General features: G+C 49.6%; 2 protein-coding genes across 2 annotated transcripts in view; one reads left to right on the top strand and one right to left on the bottom strand.

The window, feature by feature from the left end:
- Positions 1-452: 452 nt before the first annotated feature.
- On the bottom strand, positions 453-20429 carry EMC1 (ER membrane protein complex subunit 1). The gene is made up of 23 exons (XM_029287231.1): positions 20323-20429; positions 18824-18948; positions 18594-18659; positions 17192-17285; positions 16981-17109; positions 16011-16137; positions 15592-15741; positions 14719-14886; positions 14386-14457; positions 14234-14269; positions 11940-12062; positions 10306-10402; positions 10004-10120; positions 8962-9161; positions 8163-8312; positions 7253-7414; positions 7001-7120; positions 5685-5822; positions 4778-4951; positions 4461-4671; positions 3281-3365; positions 2757-2886; positions 453-703 (listed from the first exon to the last, which is right to left on the bottom strand). The coding sequence occupies exons 1-23, from the start codon at positions 20427-20429 to the stop codon at positions 524-526; spliced, it is 2961 nt and encodes a 986-aa protein (XP_029143064.1). The 3' UTR covers positions 453-523.
- Positions 20430-21042: 613 nt separating this feature from the next.
- MRTO4 (MRT4 homolog, ribosome maturation factor) overlaps positions 21043-25448 on the top strand; it is a 5194-nt gene continuing 788 nt past the window's right edge. The window contains exons 1-7 of the mRNA XM_015831547.1: positions 21043-21097; positions 22132-22190; positions 22447-22550; positions 23197-23278; positions 23449-23516; positions 24011-24162; positions 24252-24328. Coding sequence (XP_015687033.1) covers positions 21070-21097; positions 22132-22190; positions 22447-22550; positions 23197-23278; positions 23449-23516; positions 24011-24162; positions 24252-24328 — 570 coding nt within the window. The 5' untranslated portion in view covers positions 21043-21069. The remainder of the gene's footprint in view (positions 21098-22131; positions 22191-22446; positions 22551-23196; positions 23279-23448; positions 23517-24010; positions 24163-24251; positions 24329-25448) is intronic.

Here is a 25448-nt window from a genome sequence, read left to right on the forward strand (position 1 = left end):
AAAGATTGAACAGGCTCACATCTCCCCAGTTTATATCCATTTTTCCAAATTCATCTTCTGCATTTCCAAGCTTGATTTTTCACACATTCTCCAAGAGTGTTGTCTCCCTCCCCCCCCCAACCCCCACCCCCAGCCACTTTCTTCCGCTGAAAATCCGAGAGGGGAAGAGGACAGAAAGAGTATATAGAGAAATCTGGCTGATTCTTTGAATCAGCTAAAATTTCAGGAGGGAAATGCAGACGGGCCTGTTTCATCACGGCTTCAGGAGTCCAAAACGGTCATTGTAGAAAGTCAACAGCAAAGCAGTTCCCCAGCGCAGGCGTCAAAGGACGGGGATAACATATTCAAAGCAGCTTATTTCACAGAATCTTCCCATTTTCTGGGGTTTCTCATTTTCCGCAGTGAACGGAGACGGGTTTGGGGGCAACAGGCAGCGCGATTCCACGGCTGCAACCTTCCGGGATCCCCTCGCGAGGGCTCGGCCGTCCACCCTCCAGGGTGGGGTCTGTGTGAATCGCTCCTGCTACCGCCAGGCACGGTTCAGCAGCTTCACCTGAGCCAACCTCTTGGTGATCATGGTGGCAAAGATCAGCCCAAAAAGCACGCTGCTAATCAAGACGTAGTCGTAATCGTCTTTGAGGACGTCGAACTGTTTGGAAGGATAAACTCTGGTCTGGTAGATGTCTAACCCGTAAGCCACCACCTGAAGGAGAGAAAAATAAATAAATAGAGGGTTGCAAACTGTAATGTAAAAGAAAAATATTTTACAGGGTGATGTACCATTGGTATTTAGCACCAGATAAGTTATCAACAACGTATAAAGGCATTTAATAACAACAACAACAACAACAATAATAATAATAATAAAGTTGGAAGGGACCTTGGAGGTCATCTAGTTCAACCCCCTGCTCAGGCAGGAAACCCTATACCATTTCAGACAAATGGCTGTCCAGTCTCTTCTTAAAAATTTCCAGTGTTGGAGCATTCAGAACTTCTGGAGACAGGTTGTTCCACTAGTTAATTGTTCTCACTGTCAGGAAGTTTCTCCTTAGTTCTAGGTTGCTTCTCTCCTTGACGAGTTTCATTTCAAATGAATGTTGGAAATGTAAATGTAAAGAGGGGGCTTTTTACCATTTACGGTGGACGTGTGACAAAGCAAGGAAATATTGGAGCAGGATGCATACGTTAATACAGAGAATTCTTAAAATGGATATAGAAAGAAAACCAGAGAATTTTCTCTTGGGGCTAATGGACAAAGACCTGGTAAAAAAATATATGGAACCTGGATGTTGTTTATGTTGACAGCAGCAAGAGGACTCTACGCTCAGAAATGGAGGACCACGTCGATTCCCACAAGGGAGGAATAGCTGCAAAAAACCCGATGGGAGCTGGCAGAGATGGCTAAACTGACTGTACTGGTTAAAGAAAAGAATACAAATACTTTTATTGCCACGTGGAAACTGCTTCTAGGTTTTGTGCTTGAGGTGGAAAAAAGTGAAATTCTGAATTTGGGCTTTGCCAATTAGATAGATTTGATGTTATTGAAATGGCTAGTTTATATTATTTGGTAAAAAATAAAAAAAATGAGTTTTGATGTTGATATTCTATTTTACTGCACCAAAGAAAGTCAATGCCTTTTCTCCCCCTCTTTTCTTCCTTCCTTCCCTCACTGTTCTATTCCCTTTTCCCTTCCCTATCTTTCCCGCTATTTATTTTCATTGTATTGTATATTATAAACTGATAAAAACTTATATGTGGAAAAAAGAGGGTTGAAAACAGTAGAGTCTTGCACGCAAATACACGTAGTCCTCGACTTATGGCCTCAACTCAGCCCAAAATTTCTGTTGCTAAACAAGAGACATTGGTTAAGTGAATTTTGCCCCATTTTATGACATTTCCTGACACGGCTGTTAAGTGAATCACTGCAGTCATTCAGTGAGTCACATGGCTGTGAAGTGAACCTGGCTTCCCCATGGAGTGTGCTTGTCAGAACGTGACCCCCGCCCAGGACACCGCAACCGTCATAGGTTCATGCCAGTTGCCAAGCTTCTCAATTCTAATCACATGCCCACTGGGGATGCTGTAATGGTCGTGTGAAAAATGGTGATAAATTTCATTTTTCAGTGCTGTTGTAACTTTGAACGGTCACTAAAGAAACTTGTTAAGTCGAGAACTGCCTGTATCAGGAGACAGACAAGCATTAGATGGCAGGGCTCTTCCCCAAAATGTATTAATTTAACCATACCCCTCTTGAGATCCCTTGAGGAGAGTCTCAAGATAAAACCTTCTTGTTGTTATCCCTGCTATTTTTACTCAGGGGAAGACTGTCCCTGAACATGGAGGTTCCATAAGGCTATTGAGGCTGCAGTTACTGATGTCCCTTCTTTTCTTCCAAAAATTTCAGCAGAAAACCTGGGCCAGGACAAGAGTTTACAGCAGAGGCCCCCAACCTTTTGGGCACCAGGGACCGGTTCCGTGGAGAGAGTTTTTTCCACGGACCGGAAGGGGTGTGGTTTCATGTACTGCCTGCATCCCGTGGATGGGGCTTTGCTTATTTGTGCGGACCGGTTGCTGGCGTGCCGCGGACCGGTACCGGTCCATGGACCGGGAGTTGGGGACCCCTGGTTTACAGCATTTCTCAACCTTGACAACTTTAAGAGGAGCGGACTTCAATTCCCAGAAATCCCCAGCCACCCAGAGAATTCTGGGAGTTGAAGTCCACCTCTCTGAAAGTTGCAAAAAACATTGCAACTCACCAGGCAAGTGGACTCCAGGCCCGATGGGGCCGTGTAAATGCCCTTCATTCGGGAGATGGTTTGATTGTAGTTGATGAACCGCTCGGCGTGGATTTGCACATCCGGAGAGTAAGGGATCAGGTTTTCTTCCCTGACATGAGCAGAAAAATAACCTCGGTTCCACCTCTGTCTTTTAGCGTTTGCTTGGAATGCTAATCCTCCTTCTGCTATTTCTCTGCTGCTCCTTGCAGTTTGTAATTCTTCTTATTCGGCCTTACAAAATCCTGGCCAGAGCGGTCAATCCAGGCCAGCCAAACCCATCTCCCCCCACCCCGCGGTTCGGCTGGATCCGACCCACTTCGGTTGCTAGCAGCCTCACCTGAACACAGGGCAAGTTAAAACCGCTTGGAAGGTCCTGGCTGAAATTTGAGACAGCCCCAAACCACCCCACATCAGCTTGCCCTATCTGCAAAGTCCTAATTGCCCACCCCCACCCCCCAGGGCTTGGCACTGGATGGATCTCCTCCTCCCCTCAAATTCCTCACCTCGTTTGCTCCGTGGGGACCTCTGGACGCCGTGGATCCAGCAAAGCCTTGGGGAGGGACAAAATGGACCCCGAGGGAAGACCGACTGTGCCCAAGAGAAAAACAGAGATGTTTTGAAAGAGGGAAGGGAAGTTTTTATCGTTGCAATAGATTCATCAGTGTTCAGTTAGGGGGGACAATTCCTTTTTTTTTCTCTTTCACATTTTTTAAAATGTTCTTTCCAGTTTTGGCTTGCCTCTGTTTTTTTTCTTTTAGATTTTGTATCTTAATCTTCTGCATAAAATTTAAAAAAAAATGAGGAACGTAACAGAGTGGGAAGGGACCTCGGAGGTCTTCTAGTCCAACCCCCTGCTCAAGCGGGAGACCCTTAGGCGACTTCAGACAAAGGGTTCCCCAATCAGGAGAAATCCCCGTGCTCCTTTCCCTGACAAAAAGAAGGCAGAGGCGTGAACTCGCCCAGGGACAGCGAGTGGCTGTTCAGAAAAAGATGCCAGCCTCGCACACGGCACCCGAGTCCCAATTTGGCATCCCAAGAGACCGCACGCCTGCCTCATCTAGTCTTCCCACGTCAAGCTCCAGAGCAGGGGTCCCTGACCTTTTCCAGGTTGATGGCCGGGAGGAAGGGGAGAGTTTTGTGGGAGGGGCAGGCGCACACGCACGAGTACCCATTGCTTGCGCGAGTGGGGCCGAGAGCACCTGTGACGCTCGCAATGAATGGAGCCGCAAGCGCCTGCGACGCTTGGGGGAGTGGGCCAGTAAGCACCCACAATGCTCTCACGAGTGGGACCCCGAGCAGCTGCAAGCGCCTGTGACCCTCACATCAGTGGGGCCCCGAGCAGCTGCAAGTGCCTGTGACCCTCGCATGTGTGGGGCCCCGAGCAGCTGCTCCTGTGACCTACACCAGAGTGGGTCTCCACGCGTGCATGCGTGCACACCAGCCAGCCATTCACACGGCCCGGTTGTGAACAGGCCCCGGACCGGTAGTGGGTCGCGGCCCACCAACTGAGGACCCCTGCTCTAGAGGCCTCAATCTGCTCTCTCCCCCCCCCGGCCTCCCCCCTTGAAGAGGATCCCGCAGATGAACCAGCCGAGCTCCTTGGCCAGACTGCCTGGGCAGGGGGTGGGGGTGGGGGTGGAAGGCAGACCGCCCGGCCTCCCTCCCTCGGCCCACTTCCTTAACTCAGCAGATGGCGACTGGTGACGCCCCGTTCGGTGAGGGTGGCTTCCATGGCGCTGATGGCGGAGGGGAAGATGTAGGACTGCTGCAGCACCTGGGGGGAGTAGGGCCGGTCCAGCGAGCTGAAGGCCGTGGCGTTGTACTGCGTGGTGCCCTCGTACAGCTCCAGCACCGTGAACTCGTTCCGGCGGGCCTTGGCGTTCCAGTACAGGTACTGTGGAGAGGAGGAGGGTTAGGGTCTCTCGTTGGACCCTCTTAACCACAGAGCCACGTTCCTCTGGTCTCTCTTTCCTGCCGCTCTGGGAGGGGCAAAGTCTTACCACCACCCAGTTCTCCGAATGGACAATGTGCACCGGCCCCTCGGCCTTCTTCTGCACCGAGGAGTGGATGATCCGGCCGGTGACGCCGTCAATCAGGTAGATTCCAATGAAGGAGCGCTCCGGGTGGGTGTCCGTGCTCTCGGTCACGACGGCCAGCAGGTTGGGGTTCAGCGACTGCGAGGGGGGGGAATACAAAACCCCCAGGCTTCCTTATGCAAAAGGCTCAGAGGCCCTGCACAGAGTGGGGGAGGGAAGGAGGAGGAGGAGAAGGAGAAGGGGAGGACGAAGAGGAGAGGTGGAGGAGGAGAGAAGAGGAGAAGGAGAGGAGAAGAGGAAAGAAGGAGATAGGAAAGGAGGAGAGAAGGAGGAGAAGGGGAAAAGGAGAAGGAGGAGAGAAGGAGAAGGAGGAGGAGAGAAGAAGAGGAGAGGAGAGAGGAAAGGAGGAGAGGAGGAGGAGGGGAGGAGGAAAAGGAGGAGAGAAGAGGAGAGAAGAGGAGGAGAGGAGAGAAGGAGATAAGAAAGGAGAAGGAGGAGAGGAGGAGGAGAAGGGGAAAGAGGAAAGGAGGAGGGGAAAAGGAGGAGAGAAGGAGAGGAGAAGAGCGGAGATAGGAAAGGAGGAGGAGAGAAGAAGAAGGGGAAAGAGAAAAGGAGGAGGGGAGGAGGAGAGGAGGAGAGAAGGAGATAGGAAAGGAGGAGGAGAGAAGGAGGAGGGGGCGAGAAGAGAGATGGAGATAGGAAAGGAGGAGGAGGAGAGGAGGAGGAGAAGGGGAAAGAGGAAAGGAGGAGAGGAGGAGAAGGAGAGAAGGGAAAAGGAAAGGAGGAGGAAAGGAGGAGGAGGAGAGAAGGAGGGGAAGGGGAAAGAGAAGAAGGAGAAGGAGGAGAAAAGAGCTGGCTTTCTCCCCCTCACCTTGTACAGGACACTGCGGTCGCCCATCACCCGGCCTTGAGAGTGGACGTGTTCGTTGGCCCGCTTCCCTTTCACCGTCACGATGCGCTGCAGGTCAGGAGGGATGGTGACGTCCCAGGTCTCCTCCGTGGTCAGATCCTGGAGGGTGGGGGGGCGGGTGGGGGGAAGAGCCAGGGTGGTCAAAGGCTGGTCCAGGACTTTCCACTCTCCCCCCCCTAACTCTCCCAAGGGCTCAGGCTGAAAGGAGACGGGCCCAGAAAGGCCGGCAGTGACCCCCACCAACTTAGGGGAAGCAATTAAACGGCCCCTAGATATTGATATATATTAAATGCTTATTCCTCTCTCACGAACCGACATATTTCAAAATAGAACCTGCAACCTAACGCCTTGAATTCCTCATACTTTGCAATATCGACTACATGTATTTCCATTATACATGCACAACAGTATTAAGGGCTCCATCTTTACTACTGTTATCCGCGTACTCTACCCCACATGCCAGCCAACTAGCTAAAATAAATAAATGTATTCTATGCCACATGCTAGCTAACTAGCATAAATAGACGGACGGACAGATGGATGCTTGAAAGTCCAGTCAAAACAAAGCAGCCAGTCATCAAAGAAAATTTCCCTTCATTTGAAAAATAAAAAAACTTACTGGCACACAAGACATTTATAAGCGAAGGAGAACAGGACAAGAACATCCTGCTGATGACGTTACCTAGTTTGGTTAACGAAACGTTCAGGAATTCTATGGAAACAAGCTTGGAGAACAAACACAGCCAAAATCTAATACCGGAGCTACAAGTGTTTTCTATTATTTCAAAAATCTTACTGCCCCCCCTTCCAATTCACTGACACACTCCCTCTTTCTCTCTTTCTCTCTCTCCTTTCTCTCCTCTCCTCTCTCTCCTCATTCTCTCCTCTCCTCTCATTCTCTCTCTCTCTCTCTCCTCTCCTCTCTCTCCTCATTCTCTCTCTCTCCTATCTCTCCTCATTCTCTCCTCTCCTCTCTTTCTCTCTCTCTCTCCTCATTCTCTCTCTCTCTCCTCTCCTATCTCTCCTCATTCTCTCCTCTCCTCTCCTCTCTTTCATTCTCTCTCTCTCTCTCTCTCCTCTCCTATCTCTCCTCATTCTCTCCTCTCCTCTCTCTCTCTCTCTCTCTCCTCTCCTCTCTCCTCATTCTCTCCTCTCCTCTCCTCTCTCTCATTCTCTCTCTCTCTCTCTCCTCTCCTATCTCTCCTCATTCTCTCCTCTCTCTCTCTCTCTCTCACACACACACACACACACACCGCTTAGGAATCCAGGAGCCATACCCTTCCCAGCCTCCGTCCCATCAGCTTCCCCCGCTGGGCATCTGCCAGGTAGAAGGTGACGGAGGGGGCCGTGTCTTCCAGCTGCCGCAGGACGTTCTTGCTTGCTGGGAAGATGGTCACCTGCCGGAGGGAGGGAAGGGGAAGTGAACAGGCAAGGCCTTTCCAGCGGATTCCGGCAGGCAGGAAGTCCACCCACCCACCCACCCCGCCTGCCCATCTCCTCCCTCCCTCCCTCCCCCTCCAAGGCGGCACCTTGTACTGGTCATCAATCAGAAGCAGCACTTTGGCGTAATCCTGGTCCATGATGGGAAGCAGGACGGACTGGAGGATGGGGCGGCTCAGCGCCGGAGGGGCCACCTGGCTCCACTTGCCGAAGATGGGGTTGAAGACGTAGAGCTTGCTGAGGCCCGAGTCCTGAGAGGCAGCAGGCGGGGGGGGGGGTTCAGTGGGGGGGCTGTACCCCTCTCTCAACTTACAGCCAGTGCTTTACAGTCCCGTCTGAGGGGTTTACAGGGTCCCCCAATGACCTGGGTCCCCATTTCGCCGACCTCGGAAGGACGGAAGGCTGAGTTGACTTGAGCTGGTCAGGATCGAACTGCCAAACTGCTGGCAGCCGGCAGTCAGGCGAATCAGCCTGCAGTACTGCCTTCTAACCACTGCACTATCCATCCTTCCTTCCTTCCTTCCTTCCTTCCCTCCTTCCTTTCCAATAGCACTTAGACTTATATACCGCTTCACAGTGCTTTACAGCCCTCTCTGAGCAATTTACAGGGTCAGCCTGTTGCCCCCCAACAACCTGGGTCATTTCGCCGACCTCGGAAGGACAGAAGGCTGAGTCAACCTTGAGCTGGTCAGGATCGAACTGCCGAACTGCAGGCAGAATTAGCCTGCAGTACTGCATTCTAACCACTGCGCCACTACGGCTCTTACCAATATCTTTTGTGGCCACAGGCCCCCAAGACTTAAGATTTAAATCATATTTTTTTCAAGCTTTTGTGGACCCCTTGTGACAACATCATGGCCCCCCCAGGGGTCTCTGGACCTGAGGTGGATCAAAGAAGGCTGCTCCCCCTTCAGTCCTCCCCAAGGACCGGCGGCTTTCTCTCTCTCCCCCTCTCCTCCGGAGAGAAGGCAGGAGGGTCTCACGAGGGGCGGCACCCACCTTGTCCTTGACCAACAGGGTGCATTGTGGGGGGTGGGGAAAATGCGCCGTCGTCCTTTGGACCATCAGCTTGAAGGAAGAGCCGGGACGCACGTCCTGGAGGAACTGCTTCCATAGGATCGTCCCCGAGCTGCTCTCTATTCCGAAGAGCTGGAAAAGGAAGAGGGAAAAAATCTTCAAATGGAGCTGCCCTTGGGAGGCACTCTGGGTATTTAAAAGCTAGGAGGAGGAGGAGGAGGAGGAGGAGGAGGAGGAAAGGAGGGGAGAAAAGGAGGGGAGGGGGAGGAGGAGGAGAGGAAGAAGCAGGAGGAGGGGGAGGAGGAGGAGAAAAGAGAGCTGCCTGGGAACCATGAAGCCCCCCCTGGCGCTGGACCAGTCCATCCTGCCTGATGGGTTGAAGCTTTCCTCTCTTGGGAACGGGGCGTGTGAGGCCGTTTCGCCACAAAGCGAAGACTTTGTAAATCCATCGATTTACGCTCTCTCTCACCATCTACGTGTGGAATGGCACCTCCACCCGCAGGAGCATTCTACCAGGTTCTGAAGACAAGAGGGGCCACCCTGCTGGTGGGGCCCTTCCACGACCCGTCAAGCCGCGAAGCCTCCTGTCTTTAGGACTGTTGCGTGCTTCTAACTTGCCAAGAGTGAGGGAAGGGGAAAGGGGAACCCATTTGAATCCACAGGGGCTCCTTATCACCGTGAGAGCCGAAGAGTTGTCTTGGCCAGCTAAAGCAGGGGTCTTAAAACTTTGGAGTTCATGTCTCCAGTAGTCGCTTGGCCCAGGCAGCCCTCCCTCCCTCACCTTTCCCGAGGCCGTGACGACCACGATCATCTTCTGAAGGTTGAATTCGTCCCGGGCTAAATTGTCAATGTTGATCTCGTTCTTCGTCTGGCTCCGGGGTTTCCGGGCGTCGTAGAACATCTTCCAGAGATGAGCGGTCCAGGCGTGGAGCAGGATGAGCTGAGAGGACAGGCGCTTGAAGAACATGCCCAGCAGGCCATCTGGGGGGGGGGGAAGGGGGGGAAAAGCAGCCACAGAGAACCACAATGAAGGAAAGGGCTCTGAGCAAAATAATCCCTCTCTGCTGGTCCCCAGGGGGGAAAAAAAGCTTTGACAAAATTTAAGCTCAGCCCTAAAAGGTGTTTTGCGGGAAGACCTGGAAAGAAGGAAGGAAGGAAGGAAGGAAGGAAGGAAGGAAGGAAGGAAGGAAGGAAGGAAGGAAGGAAGGAAGGAAGAAAGAAAGAAAGAAAGAAAGAAAGAAAGAAAGAAAGAAAGAAAGAAAGAAAGAAAGAAAGAAAGAAAGAAAGAAAGAAAGAAAGAAAGAAAATCTCGCCATAGGTGAGCCGGAAGATGTATTGCCAGGCTTCTGGGCACAGGTATCAACACACACACCCCCGTGAGACCCCGTTCCAAAATCAGAAGCCGCCCCCAGACAGCAGGCTGCCTCCCCCTCTCTCGCACACACAGAAACACAACTCGAGCAAAACGGGACATTGAACATTCGGGGTTACCTTGAATGGCTGATATCCAAGGCAGCAAAAAAAGGAAACACAAACCAGGGAACAATTCAACGTTTAGTCTTTGGAGGGGTGGAAAAACAAACAAACAAATCTGAACACAGCAGCACCCATCACACACACACGGGTAAAACCAGATCTGGGGGTTCTTTTCTCCCAGGGTGTCCTTGTGTCTCCTGAACAAACAGGGGCACAACCCAGGTCCAGTCTCAATGGGCAGAAGAGACTTTGGAGCTTCTTTAGGAAAACATGAATACGAGGCTTACTTTGCAAGTGAGTATTGGGCAAAATAATTCTCTCTTCCCCCCCCCCCCATCACTCCTCACCGGCTTTCTTCCCGAACTCGCCCTCCAGTTCCGCCTGGGCCCCCGTCAAGGGCAGATCCACCATCTCCAGGCTAACCACCTCGGCCAGAGATTCTTCCCGGCTCCACCAAATTTTTCCTGTCCAGAGTGAGATCAGGTGAGAGAGAGAGAAAAAGTTCTTTTCTTCCGGCCATTGACGGACTCTCCCCGTGCCCAGCAACCGAGGAGGAAGAACGGCTGCGAAGCTTCTGGTCCAGCTTCGGCCCAAGAAGGAGGAGCCAGGAAGGGAGGCGCACAACTCTGCCCTTGGGGGGGGGGGGTACCTGGCTGTTGCAGGAAGAGGAGGAGGTGGTCCCCTGTTTGCACCAAGGCACGGTAGCCCACCGAGTCGTCCTTCTTCAAGAAGACCTGAATGAAGAGCTGCGGAGGGAACATGTGGATGAGAGATAGAAGAGGGCATTCTCAAAGCAGAATCCTTGGCAAGGATGGAGGTTGTCCATCTCCCAGGAGAGGGTTGTCCCAAAGGGGCTTTTTTCAGGAGGCAACTGGACTTTCCTGTTTTTCTTCGAAGACCTTTCCCTTCTCATCCAAGGAGCTTCTTCAGCTCTGACCGGATGGTGGGGAGTGGAAAGATTTATCCTCCTTGTAGACAGCTGGTCATTTGCATTCTTTCAGAGGGTCGTTGAGGCCACCTGGAGGTGTATCTGTGTCCTCAGGGTCACCTGGGTGGTGAAAATGGGTGTGGATCAATCTTCCTTTCAGAAGTTCCAAGAAGGCTCCACACCCATTTGCACTACTCAGGTGACCCTGAGGACACAGATAAACCTCCAAGTGGCCTCAACGACCCACTAAAAGAAGGCAAATGACCGGTTGTCTGCAAGGAGCATAAATCCTTCCGTTCCCCACTATCCGGTCAGAGCTGAAGAAGCTTCTTGGGTGAGAAGGGAAACGTCTTCAAAGGGAAAACAAGAAAGTCCAGTTGCCTCCTGACAAAAAGCCTTTTTGGGACTTGGCAAGGGATGTGTCAAGGTTCCCACTAATGAAACACTTCAAAGAACTTCCAGGAATTGTTTATCCTAAAAAGTCTTTATTCATGTAACACAGTGTTTCTCAACCTTGACAATTTTAAGGCATGTGGACTTCAACTCCCAGAATTCCACAGCCAGCATCGCTGGCTGTGGAATTCTGGGAGTTGAAGTCCACATGCCTTAAAATTGTCAAGGTTGAGAAACACTGATGTAACAGAATGTCGGGCACACCGTGAATGGGATGCCAAGATCTGACATCTCCTCCCCTGAGCAGTTATTTTGCTAGCATTTTCCCTCCCTTATTTTGCTGCCATAAATCAGGTTCTCCAATCAGCCCCAAGTGTTCTGCCCTATTCCTTATCTTAATTACTCCCTACACATTCTTTCTCCTCCCCTCCCAGCATCATCATCTAAGTTAACTCTAAAAATACCAGACAGCTCTGCATATTTTGTCAAAGCAAGAATTAGCAGCGTTGACAGGATGCTTGATTCAAATAATAATAATAATAATAATAATAATAATAATAATAATAATAATAATAATAATAATAATAATAATTACTATTATTACTATTACTATTATTATTATTATTATTATTATTATTATTATTATTATTATTTATATACCGCCCTATCTCCCTCACGGGACTCAGGGCGGTGAACAGGCAATAATAAAAATCACAATAAATATTAAATAAAAAGCCTGCTCTAAAATACCCCATATAAAAACCCCTACCAAAACACAATCAGAACTACGCCAGGCCGGCCGCATGGAAAAGATGGGTTTTCAAGGCTCGGCGAAAGAGGCGCAGGTCCGAACGCAGCGGGGGCGTTCGGATCCCAAAGCACGTGAGAAACGCCCTCGCTGAGGGACGGCTGCGGGCTGAAGCCCCCTGGGAACAAACCCGGCCAATCCGCAGGACCGTTACCTGCTCAGGCCCGGTGCTGCTTTTCTCCAGAGTGAAGGTGGTGAGGGTGTCCAGGAGTCTCTGTCCGGTTTCAGCCAGGTACAGGTTGACGGTGTAGGACTGGGCGGGGCAAGAGGGGCTTTCCTGCAGGGAGAGAATGAAGGCAGCACAAAGAGCCTTCAGCTTCTTACGAGGAACTTGCAAGGGAGCGAAATTTCACAGCACGCCTCGGATTCAAAGCAAGCACCCGTTTCAGGGGGCCTCAGACTTATCCAGGCAAAGCAGGATCTGGAAGCGTTTCAACATCAGAGGAGGCAACAAGCCACCACTTAACCCCAATTCTGTCAGTTGATTCCAAACTGTGGTTTGAGACCCTGTTTTGGTGGCCTGGTAGGTTCTATCTCAGGGGTCTTCAAACGTGGCCCTTTGAGGACTTGTGGACTTCAACTCCCAGAATTCCTCAGCCAGGTACCCCTCCCTGCCTGCCTGGCTGAGGAATTCTGGGAGTTGAAGTCCACACGTCATCAAAGGGCCAAGTTGGAAGGCCCCTGTCTTAAATCTAACAAACAAAATGGAGGCTGGCTGAGGAATTCTGGGAGTTGAAGTCCACAAGTCATCAAAGGGCCAAGTCTGAAGACCCCTGTTCTATCTCCTGCCCTTTTAACATAGAATCTTCTAGCACAGCCGAGAACTGTGGAGAGACAGGAAATGTTTATCTACGTAGGGTAGACATGTCAAACACAAGTCCTGGGGGACGGATGCGGCCCACGAAGTGGTTTCATGTGGCCCACAAAGCCATCCTGGAAACAGTGACGGAACGGCCCCCTCTGCCTTGGCCCTGGCCCAGGCCAGCCGGGAGCCAATGTACAATTTTGTGGTGGCCATCTATGCTGAAAGGCATTCAGTCTTAGCTCCATAAGCCCCCCCCCGCATGGCCTGAGAGGAACAGTGAGGCTCCTCTAGTGGACCAAGCCTTGGCCCTTGCCCCGGTCCCCCCCCCTTCTGCCAGAGACCCTCAGATCTGTCCCACTCCTGCCCAGGCCCCCACAGGCACCCTTGACGCGAAGGATGTAGAGCTGGCCACGCCCACCCAGTAGGCCACACCCACTCCATCCACGCCCACCCAGTAGGTTGCACCCACCCCGGCCACACCCACCCGGCCCCCTGAGGGCAACCACAATGCCAATACGGCCCTCCATGAAATTGAGTTTGATACCCCTGACGTAGGAGCTTCATTGAAAAAAAAGTTGGGAGCTGGAGATTATTCGGGAGTTTTGTCCATGGAGATGCTCCGTCATCCAGGTCACCGTTATCCCAAAGGTGCTTTTTCAGGAGGCCACTGGACCTTCTTGTTTTTCTTGGAAGACGTTTCGCTTCTCCTCCAAGAAGCTTCTTCAGCTCTGACTGGATGGTGGGGAATGGAAAGGATTTATACTGCTTTGTCTTTTAAACACAACATAGGAGAACAAACCCGCCAGGACGAGAGTCAGCAGTCCATCTGCATTTAAGGGACCCAGGCCACTCTCTTGAAGACAGCAAAGTCCACATTTTGGACAGAGAGGACGGCTGGTTTGAACGAGGGGTCAAAGAGGCCGTCTGGGTCAAAATTGAACGGCCCTCTCTCAACAGAGGGGGAGGGACACAACATCATCTATCTCCAGTCTACAACACAGTCCTTTCAGCAGCTCCATTTGCACCACTCAGGTGACCCTGAGGACACAGATAAGCCTCCAGGTGGCCTCAACGACTCTCTAAAACAGGGGTAGTCAACCTTGGCTCTTTTATGACTGGTGGACTTCAACTCCCAGAATTCCTGAGCCAGCAGGGCTCAGCTTGGAAACCTCTCCCTTTCCCCTCAGCGTGGCTGGCTCAGGAATTCTGGGAGTTGAAGTCCACGAGTCATAAAAGAGCCAAGGTTGCCTACCCCGGCTCTAAAAGGATGCAAATGACCAGCTGTTTGCAAGGAGTATAAATCCTTCCATTCCTCACCATCCAGTCAGAGCTGAAGAAGCTTCTTGGCTGAGAAGCAAAACGTCTTCAAAGAGAAAAAAAAGCAAGTCCAGTCTACAGTCCTTTCAGCAGTTCCAAGAAGGCTCCACACCTATTTGCACTACTCAGGTGATCCGGAAGACACAGATAAACCTCCAAATGGCCTCAACGACTCTCTAAAAGAATGCAAAGGACCGGCTGTCTGCAAGGAGCATAAATCCTTCCATTCCCCACCATCCAGTCAGAGCTGAAGAAGCTTCTTGGAGGAGAAGCGAAACGTCTTCAAAGAAACACAAGAAAGTCCAGTTGCCTCTTGAAAAAAGCACCTTTGGGGACCTTTGCACCCCAAATTCACCAAGGGCCTCCATTCTTAGCCTTCCTGCTGCAACATAGGCATGACAGAGGCCTCCCTTATAGAGCTGTTGTAAAAAAAAAACCAAAAAACCCCCACCCATGTCAAGCAGAGATGTATATTTACCCCTTCGCCCTTGCAGGCGAGGACGGCCACCACAGTCTTCTCACCGGTAGTCGCAAAAGTCGCAAGGCTGGCCTGGACGTTACACAAGGGGGAGAAAGATGGTGAGAGGTCCAATAGGGCATCACGGGTCACTTCCCACAACCCTCCCCGTGTCGGGAATTCTGGGAGTCGAAGTCCACATGTTTTAAAGTTATCGGGGGTCGAGAAACACTGGTGCTAAGAGCACGGAGGCCGCTGGAGTCTCACTCCCTGCCAAGGGTTCCTTGGAGGGGGAAGGAGGGTGGAGGGAGGCCAGCCTCAGGACATCGCGAGCCTCCCTTTCCTCCTCCTCACCTGCGGGAAATTCCGAAGGAGGCTCAAGACGCCGTGCCGATATTGCAGGAGAGCAAAGTGGGTGGGCGACAAACGCAGGAAGAACTGAGGCCGGGGAGCTCTGGCTGGGTTCGGCTGGGAGGACAGGATGCGGGCCTCGGAAGGGTCCGCAAATTCCAGGCCGAGAGACTGCAGGAAGGGGGAAAAAAAGAGAGCAGGTGTAAGGACCCACCCCACTTTACATCTTAAGAAGACAGAACTCTTGGAATATCTCTTCCAGCAGGCATCTTTATTAAGAGAAGATGGTTGCAGGCGTTCTAGACAGGATCTGAGGGCCACCCCTACCATTCAAGGTTTTAAGTGTTCCCAAGCAGCCCTCACCCCACCGTCCTTCCAGCGACAATCCCAGGCGTTACATTTCCACCCCCTTTTCTTCTCAACCGGCAGAAGGGAGACTTCAGAGAGTAGTAGATGAAAGTTGATGGGCCATATTGTTATGGTCAGTCCTCTTGGTGAGAATCCACATTCAGTCCCTTTGAAGTTTTAATGAAGGAAGTGAGAGCCATAAAATCCCTTTGCTTATCCCCCTTCCCCTTCGTAGTATGACAGAATCCAGAGAGGGCAGAAATGGGGTTTTCCATAGTCGGTAACTAGAGATGAAATATAATTGGATTCTGACAGAAGGCCTATCAGCCAAGCAAGCTACACAGGAAGTGAATACCTGGACGCTTAAAACTGTGCTGGCCACATTTGACAGGAACAGCCACCCTACACCCCCAAATTGATTGCTCCATCCCAGAATCCAGGTCCGGCTCCTTGCTCCACACCAGAGATTATACAAGACCTGTGCAAAGGGACTCAGAAGAACTGCCAGTCTGTTTCTGGAGCCCTCACCTGCAGTGGAACCTCCTTCATCTCCTCCTCTGCCTCCAGAGACAACGTGTAAAGGGACTGGGTGGCTGGGTTCACACACACGAGTGTGGCTTTTTCCACCATGTTGCAAGTCCCAACCAGATTCCTCAGCCAGGGAGCTGCCACCCTGATCTACGGGAAGCAAAGAGATGCACTCATTCCTTATCCCAGCCCTCCAACGCCAGCTGGAATGAATCTTGGGCCAGCAAAGCCAAATCCACATGGGAGAAAATTAGCTGCTCGCTCAAAAGGCGCACAGGCGCACCCAAAACATTGACGTTGTGGTAGTTTTACCCTAAGAGAAAACAATTTTTGTGAGATTATCCGCCTCCCCTTCTCTCTCTTTCCCCCAGCCAGCCTCGGAAAGGAAATGTCACCGAAAGTCAAAATTCCGGCTTCACCTGTCTCGTCATTTCACCATCCTCGATGCTGAACGTCAGGATGCTGAGGTGGCTTTGCGGAGAAATCCCGACAACGTGCACCACGCCTGTTCCATGGGAATATACCAACTGATACTGGACAGTCTCGCTGATAAGGAAAAGCAGGGGTGAATTAGCCTAGCCAGGATTGTCAGTTGTAAGCCATCTTTCTCAGAGGTGCTGAACTCCTGAAATTTCTGGGCCAAAACGAAATCATTCTTAAGGATTGAAATAAAATACAGAGAACCAGAGACGACAATTGTTTTCAATCAATATTTCAGGCAGTCCTCGTTTAGTGACCGCAATTGGGACTAGTCATTCAGTTGTCACTAACTGAAACAGTAACTGTCTTAACTCAGTTAAGTTCCTTTGCCTTAACACAGGGCTCCCCAACCTTGGCCACTTTATGACTTGTGGACTTCAACTCCCAGAATTCCTCAGCCAGCCATGCTGGCTGAGGAATTCTGGGAGTTTAAGTCCACAAGTCATAAAGTGGCCAAGGTTGGGGGACCCCTGCCTTAACAGACCCGCAATGGTTATAAATGTTTGTAAAGTTTTAAAGTTTCTTCTCCATTGCTGTTGTAAGCTGTGAACGGTTGCTACATGAGGCAGTTGCTAAACGAGGACAATCTATTGCCTGTTGCTAAGAAAAACTAAGCCGAAGAATATATTTAGAATAGAATATATATTTATATCTATATATTTAGATAAATATCTATATAGTTAGAATAGAATAAGAATAGAATGCAGAATGGAATGGAATGGAATAGAATGCAGAAGAATAGAGTAGAGTAGAGTAGAGTAGAGTAGAGTAGAGTAGAGTAGAGTAGAGTAGAGTAGAACAGAATAGAAAAGAATAGAATAGGAGCTGGGTTTTTTTTTCTGGTTTACAAAAATGAGTAGGGTTGGGGGGTTAAGAGGCTGTTTCTTAAGAGTCACCAAATCGACCCACCTTTCCGGCAAATGTTCCAGCCATTTCTGGTAACCGTTGGAGAGATAATACAGGAGGATGGAACTTTTCTTCAAAATGGCCACATACTTCACGGCGTCTTGGAGTCCCACCAAACTAGCCATCTGAAAGCTGAGTTGAGTTGAAAGAATTTAATTTTAAAAGATGTGTTTCTTTACTCATTATTTAAATTACTCCTTCTAAAAAGACTCACCTGCCAGCATCCATCAAAACCTCCCAATTCAGGCCACCGATGTTTGTCTCCCAAGAGCGCAGGAGGCGACCCCCATTGGAAACCGTGATGGCATCTGGAATAGAAATAAGAATAGAATAGAATAGAATAGAATATGGAATGGAATGGAATAGAATAGGAAATAGAATAGAATAGAATAGAAGATGGAATGGAATGGAATAGAATGAAGAGAGATTGGAATGAAATTGAAAATAGAATAGAATAGAATAGGAATAGAAGAGAATATGGAAAGAAAAGACAGATTATAGAATAGAATAGAGCAGAGCAGAACAAAACAACTTTGTCACTTTAAATATACACTAATCAGCATACATTAAAATTAAATTTTGTTGCATACAGCTCTCAAAGGGGCATCACCTCCAATAAATGCTACATAAATATGACAAAAATAAATACAGAATTATGCATATACCCACAGACCCACATATATTCTATAACACAGAAAACAATACAGTCTAGTTCAGATGTACATGGCAACAAAAACACATCTGCGAGTTTACCAGACAGACGGCGCAATAGGGAACAAAGTGGTTACAGAATCTGGTGGTCCTGCTATAAATACTCGGAAACCTCCTCCCGGAGGGGAGCAACAGGAACAGGCCGTGAAGTGGGGGTATGGGGTCTCTAACTATGCTCGGAGCTCTAAGCACACAGGAGCGCTTGTAAGCAGCGTCCTGAATAACGGAAGCGAGCTTCCTATAATCTTCTCGGCTGTCCTCACCACTCTCTGTGAGGACCTTTTATCTGAGGCTCTGCTGCCACCAGACCCAACAGTGATGCAGTTTGTGAAAATGCTCCCAATCCTGCCTGTGTAAAAAGTGGCCAGGACAGGAGGAGGAAGAGATAGAGAAAACAGGCACAGAAAATTCAACTCTGCAACAGGCCACGTCAAACCTTTCGCCCTCCGGATTTTCCAAAGGCTACATTGGTCTTTCAGAGATATTTTTCAACTTGTAGGCTAAACCCCCAAACATCGAGAAACAACACTACAACCATTCATTTAGTGACCTTTTCGAAGTTACAACGGCACTGAAAAAAGGGACTTATGACAGTTTTTCACTTACAACCATTGCAGCGTCCCCCAATGGTCGCCTGATTAAAATTCAGACGCTTGGCAACTGGCTTGTACTTATGACAGTTGCAGTGTCCCGTGTGTGTGTGTGTGTGTGTGGGTGTCACGTGATCCGCTTTTACGACCTTCTGACAAACAAAGTCAACCTGGGAATCCAGATTTGCTTAGCAGCTGTCTCGCTTAGCCACAGAAAATTCTGGCTCAGTTATGGTGGATTCCTTGTGCTGCCCACATGCAGGAAGAGTGTGAGCAAATGAGAAATGGCTACCAGGACGCCGTCCCCTTCCTCACCTTGGCCGTGGATCAGCATGGCATCCACTGCCCCTTCGGGAGTCCCCTTGTCCACATGTCGCCACACTGGGAGGGAAAAAAAAGAAGAAATCAGACAAACCTTTGTAAAAGGCCCTGCACCCACTCCCGAGGCAGAGGTCTTTCCCATTTGGGGGAACCCCTGATCCTCTGCAGAGGCCCTTTCGCTCCCCAGGAGGCGCTGAAGGCAGGGACCCCCAAAAGACACGCACGGATTTCACCACTGCGGGAGTTCAGGGCAGCCACCACGTTCTCCTCAGTGGCCACAATCAGCTTCTTGGAGGCGGGGGAGGCTTCCAAAAAGGCGAATTTGAGCTTCCCCACGTACTGCTGCCTCCTGCAATAAAGGCAAAGAAAAACCACATTTTCACACGAATTCCCGCCATCATAAACTGAAATAACTGGGTGAAATATTCTCTACGTGGAAAACATGGATCCCATGGGGCAAACTCTCGTCCCCAGTTCCCCCGCTGGCCACGGTAGAGAGCCCAGCCACCCCCTCCCTCACCCTCTACTTATTGATTTGTAAAATGTATTGGCTGCTCTTCTTGCCACAGAATAACTCCGAGTGGCTTACACCTTAAAATCTTAAATATCTATAAGATTACACACCCACACGCGCAAGGCTCCCCAAGGCCCAGTGATTTATTTAGTGCATGGCAAATAACCCCAGCACTGATGATGTTACGTAGTTGGGTAATGAAACGTCTGCAAAAAACCACCAAACTCAGAGAGCACCAAGGACCTCACAGTCCTTTTCTCCTCCCCCTTCCCTCCTCCACCCCCCCATCTCCTCCTCTCTGCAAACCCTCCACTCCCTTCTAGCACTGATGATGTTCCCTAGTTGGGTAATGAAACATCTCCAAGAAAACAAGCAAGCTCAGAGAGCACCAAGGACCCCACAGTTTTTCTCCTCCTCCTCCTCCTCCTCCACCACCACCACTCCCTTCTAGCACTGATGATGTTCCCTAGTTGGGTAATGAAATGTCTGCAAGAAAACAAGCAAGCTCAGAGAGCACCAAGGACCCCACAGTTTTTCTCCTCCTCCTCTTCCTCCTCCACCACCACCACTCCCTTCTAGCACTGATGATGTTCCCTAGTTGGGTAATGAAATGTCTGCAAGAAAACAAGCAAGCTCAGAGAGCACCAAGTACCCCACAGTCCTCCTCCTCCTCCTCCCCGCAGACCCCTCTCCCTTCTAGCACTGATGATGCTACCTAGTTGGGTCATGTAACATCTGCAGAAAACCAACCAAATTCAGAGAGTACCAGAGACCCCACAGTCCTCCTCCTCCTCCTAGCACTGATGATGTCACCTAGTTGGGTCATGAAATGTCTGCAAGAAAATAACCAAGCCCAGAGAGCACCAAAGACCCCCCCCCAGTCCTCCTCCTCCTCCTCCTTCTAGCACTGATGTTGTTCCCTAGTTGGGCAAGAAAACCCAGCTCAGAGAGCCCCAAGGACCCCTTCATCTCAACCCTGAGCTACAAATATTCTCCTTTATTAGTTACGGCCAACAAGCTCAGAGAAGCAGCTGCCTTCGTCCCAGAAGCTAAATCAGGCCTGATTCGCCGCGTCTGGATGTTTCACCAACTCCACTAATCGTCTTCCTCTCGCCCCTCCCCCCCCCGCCAAAGCAAACATCCCTTATCTAGTGGCGGGGAGTTCCACAGGCCAACCCTGACGGGTCGGGAGGGCAGCCGGTCACCCACCAGTCGAACTTGCCCACTTGGTCCTCGTAGACGGCGCCCGCCGGCGGGAGAGGCCGGGAGAGGAGCAGGAGCGAGAAGATAAGCAGCGGCTGGCCGGGCGCCGCCATGACGACCCAGAGGGACAGGAGCCGGAAGAGGGAAAGAAGCCTCCGCAGTCCCGGCAGGCCCTGCGCGACCATAGAGGTCAGGAGATAGAGTTCCAGCTTCGGCTTTCGGCCCATAGAGGTACGAAAGTTGTAGAGTGACCTTGATAAAAAAAAAACAGGCCCCCAGGGGAAATCTCGCTCTAGTCTAGTCCCTCAGCTGGCTTTCCTTGTCACATCTAAGGCGGGAATCATTTAAAAAAAACGAAAGAACAAATGGAGAAAAAAGTGATCTATATATATTCAAGAAATACATAGATCTACAGTTGCCTTCCCATCAGGCACCGCGCGGAAGGCCCTCAACCGAGCCGCGAAGGGCCTCACGGGGGGGGAGGAGGAGTTGAGAGGCATCGGCGCATATGGCCTGATTGGGGGGAAAAAACAAAACGCAAAATAAATGAAATAAACGCTGGAAATAAAATAAAGCAGCGTTTGAAAAAAAAAAATCTTATAAAGAGGCTGGTAGGCAGCCCTGTTTTCCTGTGAGGCTTTTTTTCCTCAGCATCAGGAAATCAGGCGCCGCCGGGGACAACCTCACTCCTTCCGGTCGGCCCGCGAGGCTCCGCCCACCGCCGCCGCCGGAAGCTGCACGTGGGTGGCCGCGATGCCCAAGTCCAAGCGGGACAAGAGGGGTGAGTGGGACCCCCGGGGGTCTCTCCTTTCTCCCCCCCCCGGCTCGGGTCTTTTTTTCTTTCTCCCTCCCCCATAAAGACCCCTCCCCCCAAGGGGGAGCAGGGAACCCTCTTTGCTTTTGCAGGACTTTAATCCCTATTTATTTGCACAACAACCCTGCCGGGTAGGCCAGGCTGCAAAACAACAAGAGAAGGATGGTGGTGGTAGCCTTTTCTTCTAGCCTTTTCTCTCCTCTAAGGGTGGGAGAAAGCTTTGGCGCCCAGGTAGTGCCGAGTGATGGTTCCCGTCTCTTTCGTGGGCTGAGGATGATGGGCGTTGTAGTACTCCTGAGCATCACCTGCTCAGCTCGCTTTTTCCTTGCTCTAAATTTAAAAAAGAAAAAAAAAGGCGGAATTCCTCGCCACCAATTATTTACATGACTTTGAAAGTGGACTGGAGAAACTTGAATGAAGGTATTGATGAATGGATTAATCCCCCCTTAATTGCGGAGACTTATCCTGGGTCGAGATGGGGGTTCCTCCTGGAGACCTCCAGTGGCCACTCTGGAGCTGATCCCGAATCTCCAAATCTTATATCGAGGCTTTCTAAGAGAGATTACTTTGGGGGCTGATGGGAGAAGTCACTAGTTCACAACATGATGGAGAATGCAGATTTAAACTCAAGTAGCAAATTTGGAGGAGCGTGTTTCCGAGTTTCTTACAGAGATTCCAGTTGCTTCTTTGAAAAATGTATTCAATTTCTATAGCTTCCTTCCTTCCTTCATCCCTTTGTTTCTCTTTCCTTCATCTGTCTCCTTCCTTTCTTCCCTCCTTCATGTCTCTTCTTCTCCTTCATCTGCCTGTCTCCCTTCCTTCATCTGTCTCCTTCCTTCTTTCCTCTCTCCATTTGTCCCTTCCTTCCTTCCTTCCTTCCTTCTATATTCCCTGTGTGCTCTATTGTCCTTGCACTCCAGTAAAATTTCCAAATTAAACCACAATCTCGTTTTCCAAACATTCCCTATTGGATACTGAGCCCGTGTCTTTCTTCCTTGCAGTCTCCTTAACAAAAACCACCAAGAAAGGTTTGGAAGTTAAGCAAAACCTGATAGAAGAGGTAAGCAAGACTGTAAGCCAGCTGTTGGGCTGTTATTTTTTTCTTCAAAAGTCTCCTTAAAAGGGTCATTTTACAGGATTTGTTAATTTCACCAACATAAGAAAGGATTAAATTAAGGCCATTAGCCATAGCAGTATCACCTAGGTTTTCCGTGGGAAAATCCTGAAATTTTGTCCTGTGAAACTTCATCAAGATAGAAAATTGGGTGTGAAAATCAAAAACGAAACCAACCGCCAAATCCTTTTTTTGTCTTTAGCTACGAAAATGTGTAGACACCTACAAGCGTCTTTTCATTTTCTCCATTGCCAACATGAGAAACAACAAACTGAAAGATATTCGCAGTGCTTGGAAACACAGCAGGTGAGCGTGTCCCTCACATAGTTGTTGTTGTTGTTATTATTATAATAATAAAGTTGGAAGGGACCTTGGAGGTCATCTAGTCCAACCCCCTGCTCAGGCAGGAAACCCTATACCATTTCGGACAAATGGCTGTCCAGTCTCTTCTTAAAAACTTCCAGTGTTGGAGCATTCACCGCTTCTGGAGGCAGGTTGTTCCACTGGTTAAATGTTCTAATTGTCAGGAAGTTTCTCCTTAATTCTAGGTTGCTTCTCTCCTTGATGAGTTTCCCTCCGTTGCTTCTTGTCTTGCCTTCAGGCGCCTTGGAGAATAGCTTGACTGCCTCTTCTTTGTGGCAGCCCCTAAGATATTGGAACACTGCTATCCTGTCCCCCCTCGTCCTTCATTAAACTAGACATCCCCAATTCCAGCAGCCGTTCCTTATATATATTCCTTATAGTTTTGCCATTTCTGCTTCTAAAAATGAAGAAACCTCCAGGGGAACCATGTCTCCCCCCCCTTCCTATATTCCGTTAAATTCTCTGAAACCTATAAGAGTTTCTTAAAGCCATTCAGATTTTTACACAATGAGCAGAAACTGAAGACAATGCTCCCTTGAAGGAATACCTGAGCTTTTGAAATTTCACTAGATTTTTTTTTTAATTCCAGGATATTTTTTGGGAAAAACAAAGTGATGATTGTGGCACTGGGTCACAGCCCTTCGGATGAATACAAAGATAACTTGCATGAGGTAACGCACCAGACATTAAAAACTCTCTTTTGCCTGTGGCTACTGTACTGTACGTGTGTCAAGCAGACCCTTCCTCTGGGAACCCTCCAAGACCGGTGGTCCCAGAATCCTGAAGATCCTCCCACCCTGGGGAAAGTCAGTTCTTCACCTAGTTTTTCGTTCTCCTTTAGGTCAGCAAGCATCTACGGGGAGAGGTCGGCCTCCTTTTCACGAATCGCACCAAGGATGAAGTTATAAAGTAAGTTTTTTCCAAAAAGAATGCCCGAGGATTTCAACTAGGAAAGAAAAAACTGAATTTTGGGGGGGATTTTGGAAGTTTTCAGTGGAAGCTTTTTGAGAAGGGCTTTGCCCGGCATCCCTTGCCCTCCTAACCAGCCTGTGGGCTGCCCCATAACGTTTTTTTAGCCCCAAGACAAATAGGGCAAATCGCAAAATATCAGTCTGAATTCTGTACCTTTTCTGCTTTCGGAAGCAAAATAAATCTACAGCCTAGAAGAGAAATTATCACTTTGCAGTATTGCTGGTCAGTTGTAGAATCAGTTGCTCTGTGTCCTGTTTTTAGCCATCTGCACTCACCGTCCCTTTAGCTTTTCCTGGGGAAAAAAAATGGCAGTTCTTCCTTCACCTTTCTCTCCTCACCTATTGCTGTCCAGGTGATGCCAAGCAAGGACGCAAAGACAGAGTTGCTAGTCCCCGTGAATGTCAACTCCACGACTCTCTTTTCCTTTGCAGCTGGTTTTCCCAGTTCAGTGAGACCGACTTTGCCCGGGCTGGAAACAAGGCCACCTTCACGGTCAACCTGGATATGGGACCCCTGGATCAGTTTTCCCATTCCATGGAGCCTCAGCTAAGGCAGCTTGGATTGCCCACCGCCCTGAAGAAAGGTTGGGAACATAATCTGAAGAAACATTGGCCAGGTCCTTTCTCTGGCAACCTCCATTCAGGTATTTTCCCGTTTTTTTTCTCCTTGTAGGTGTGGTGACGCTGATCTCCGATTATGAGGTTTGCAAAGAGGGAGATATCCTGACCCCAGAGCAAGCTCGGATCTTGGTAAGTGACTGGCTGCAGATGGTCCTGCTTTTATAGGTCCCAAAGGTGCTCTTTCAAGAGGCAACTGGGCTTTCCTTTGAAGATGTTTTGCTTCTCATCCAAGAAGCTTCTTCAACTCTGACTGGATGGTGGGGAATGGAAGGATTTATACTCCTTGCAGACAGCTGGTCATTTGCATCCTTTTAGAGGGTCGTTGAGGCCACCTGGAGGTTTATCTGTGTCCTCAGGATCACCTGTGGAGCCTTCTTGGAACTGCTGAAAGGAATGTGTTGTAGACAGGACTTTGTTTTTTCTTTGAAGACGTTTCGCTTCTCATCCAAGAAGCTTCCTCAGATTCTGACCGGATGGAAGGATTTATACTCCTTGCAGACAGCCAGTCATTTGCCTTCTTTTGGAGAGTCGTTGAGGCCACTTGGAGGTTTACCTGTGTCCTCAGGGTCACCTGAGCGGTGCAGATGGGTGTGGAGCCTTCTTGGGTGCAGGATGTTTTCTGCCCTGGGTTGAAGACAGGTGCAGGGATGAGTCTGTTGTCTGCGTCTCAAACTGAAGCACAATACTGGAGTCTGCAATATTTTCTGGAAATACTCCATACTCTTCTCACCATCTGAAGGGTGTTCATCCCAAAGTGCATGGCTTAGTGTCTGTGGAGGTTATCACTCATCCAGGCCACAGTTGTCCCAAAGGGGCTTTTTTCAGGAGGCAACTGGACTTTTTTGTTTTTCCTTTGAAGACGTTTCGCTTCTCAGCCAACAAGCTCCCCACCATCCAGTCAGAGCTGAAGAAGCTTCTTGGATGAGAAGCGAAACATCTTCAAAAAAAAAACCAAGAAAGTCCAGTTGCCTTGTGAAAAAAACACCTTTGGGACAAGTATGACCTGGATGACGGAGAATCTCCATGGATACTTTCATAGGTGCATTTTCCATTAGATTCCCCTAAACACACAACCCCATTGCGCCACAATACTTGGGAATTGCAACAGAAACTATTCTTCATTCCTGTTTCCTCCAGACCAGTGCATCTGGTTCCCTCAGGCACAGTTTTAAAATACTTTTTCCAGACTTGACACCCCTCCAAGTGCAAATTCTACTTAACATGGGTGAAAGATAGCTGTTGTTTAAAT

The sequence above is a fragment of the Protobothrops mucrosquamatus genome, unplaced genomic scaffold, assembly GCF_001527695.2.
Source record: "Protobothrops mucrosquamatus isolate PMUCROS unplaced genomic scaffold, P.Mucros_1.0 scaffold_259, whole genome shotgun sequence".
NCBI lineage: Eukaryota > Metazoa > Chordata > Lepidosauria > Squamata > Viperidae > Protobothrops > Protobothrops mucrosquamatus.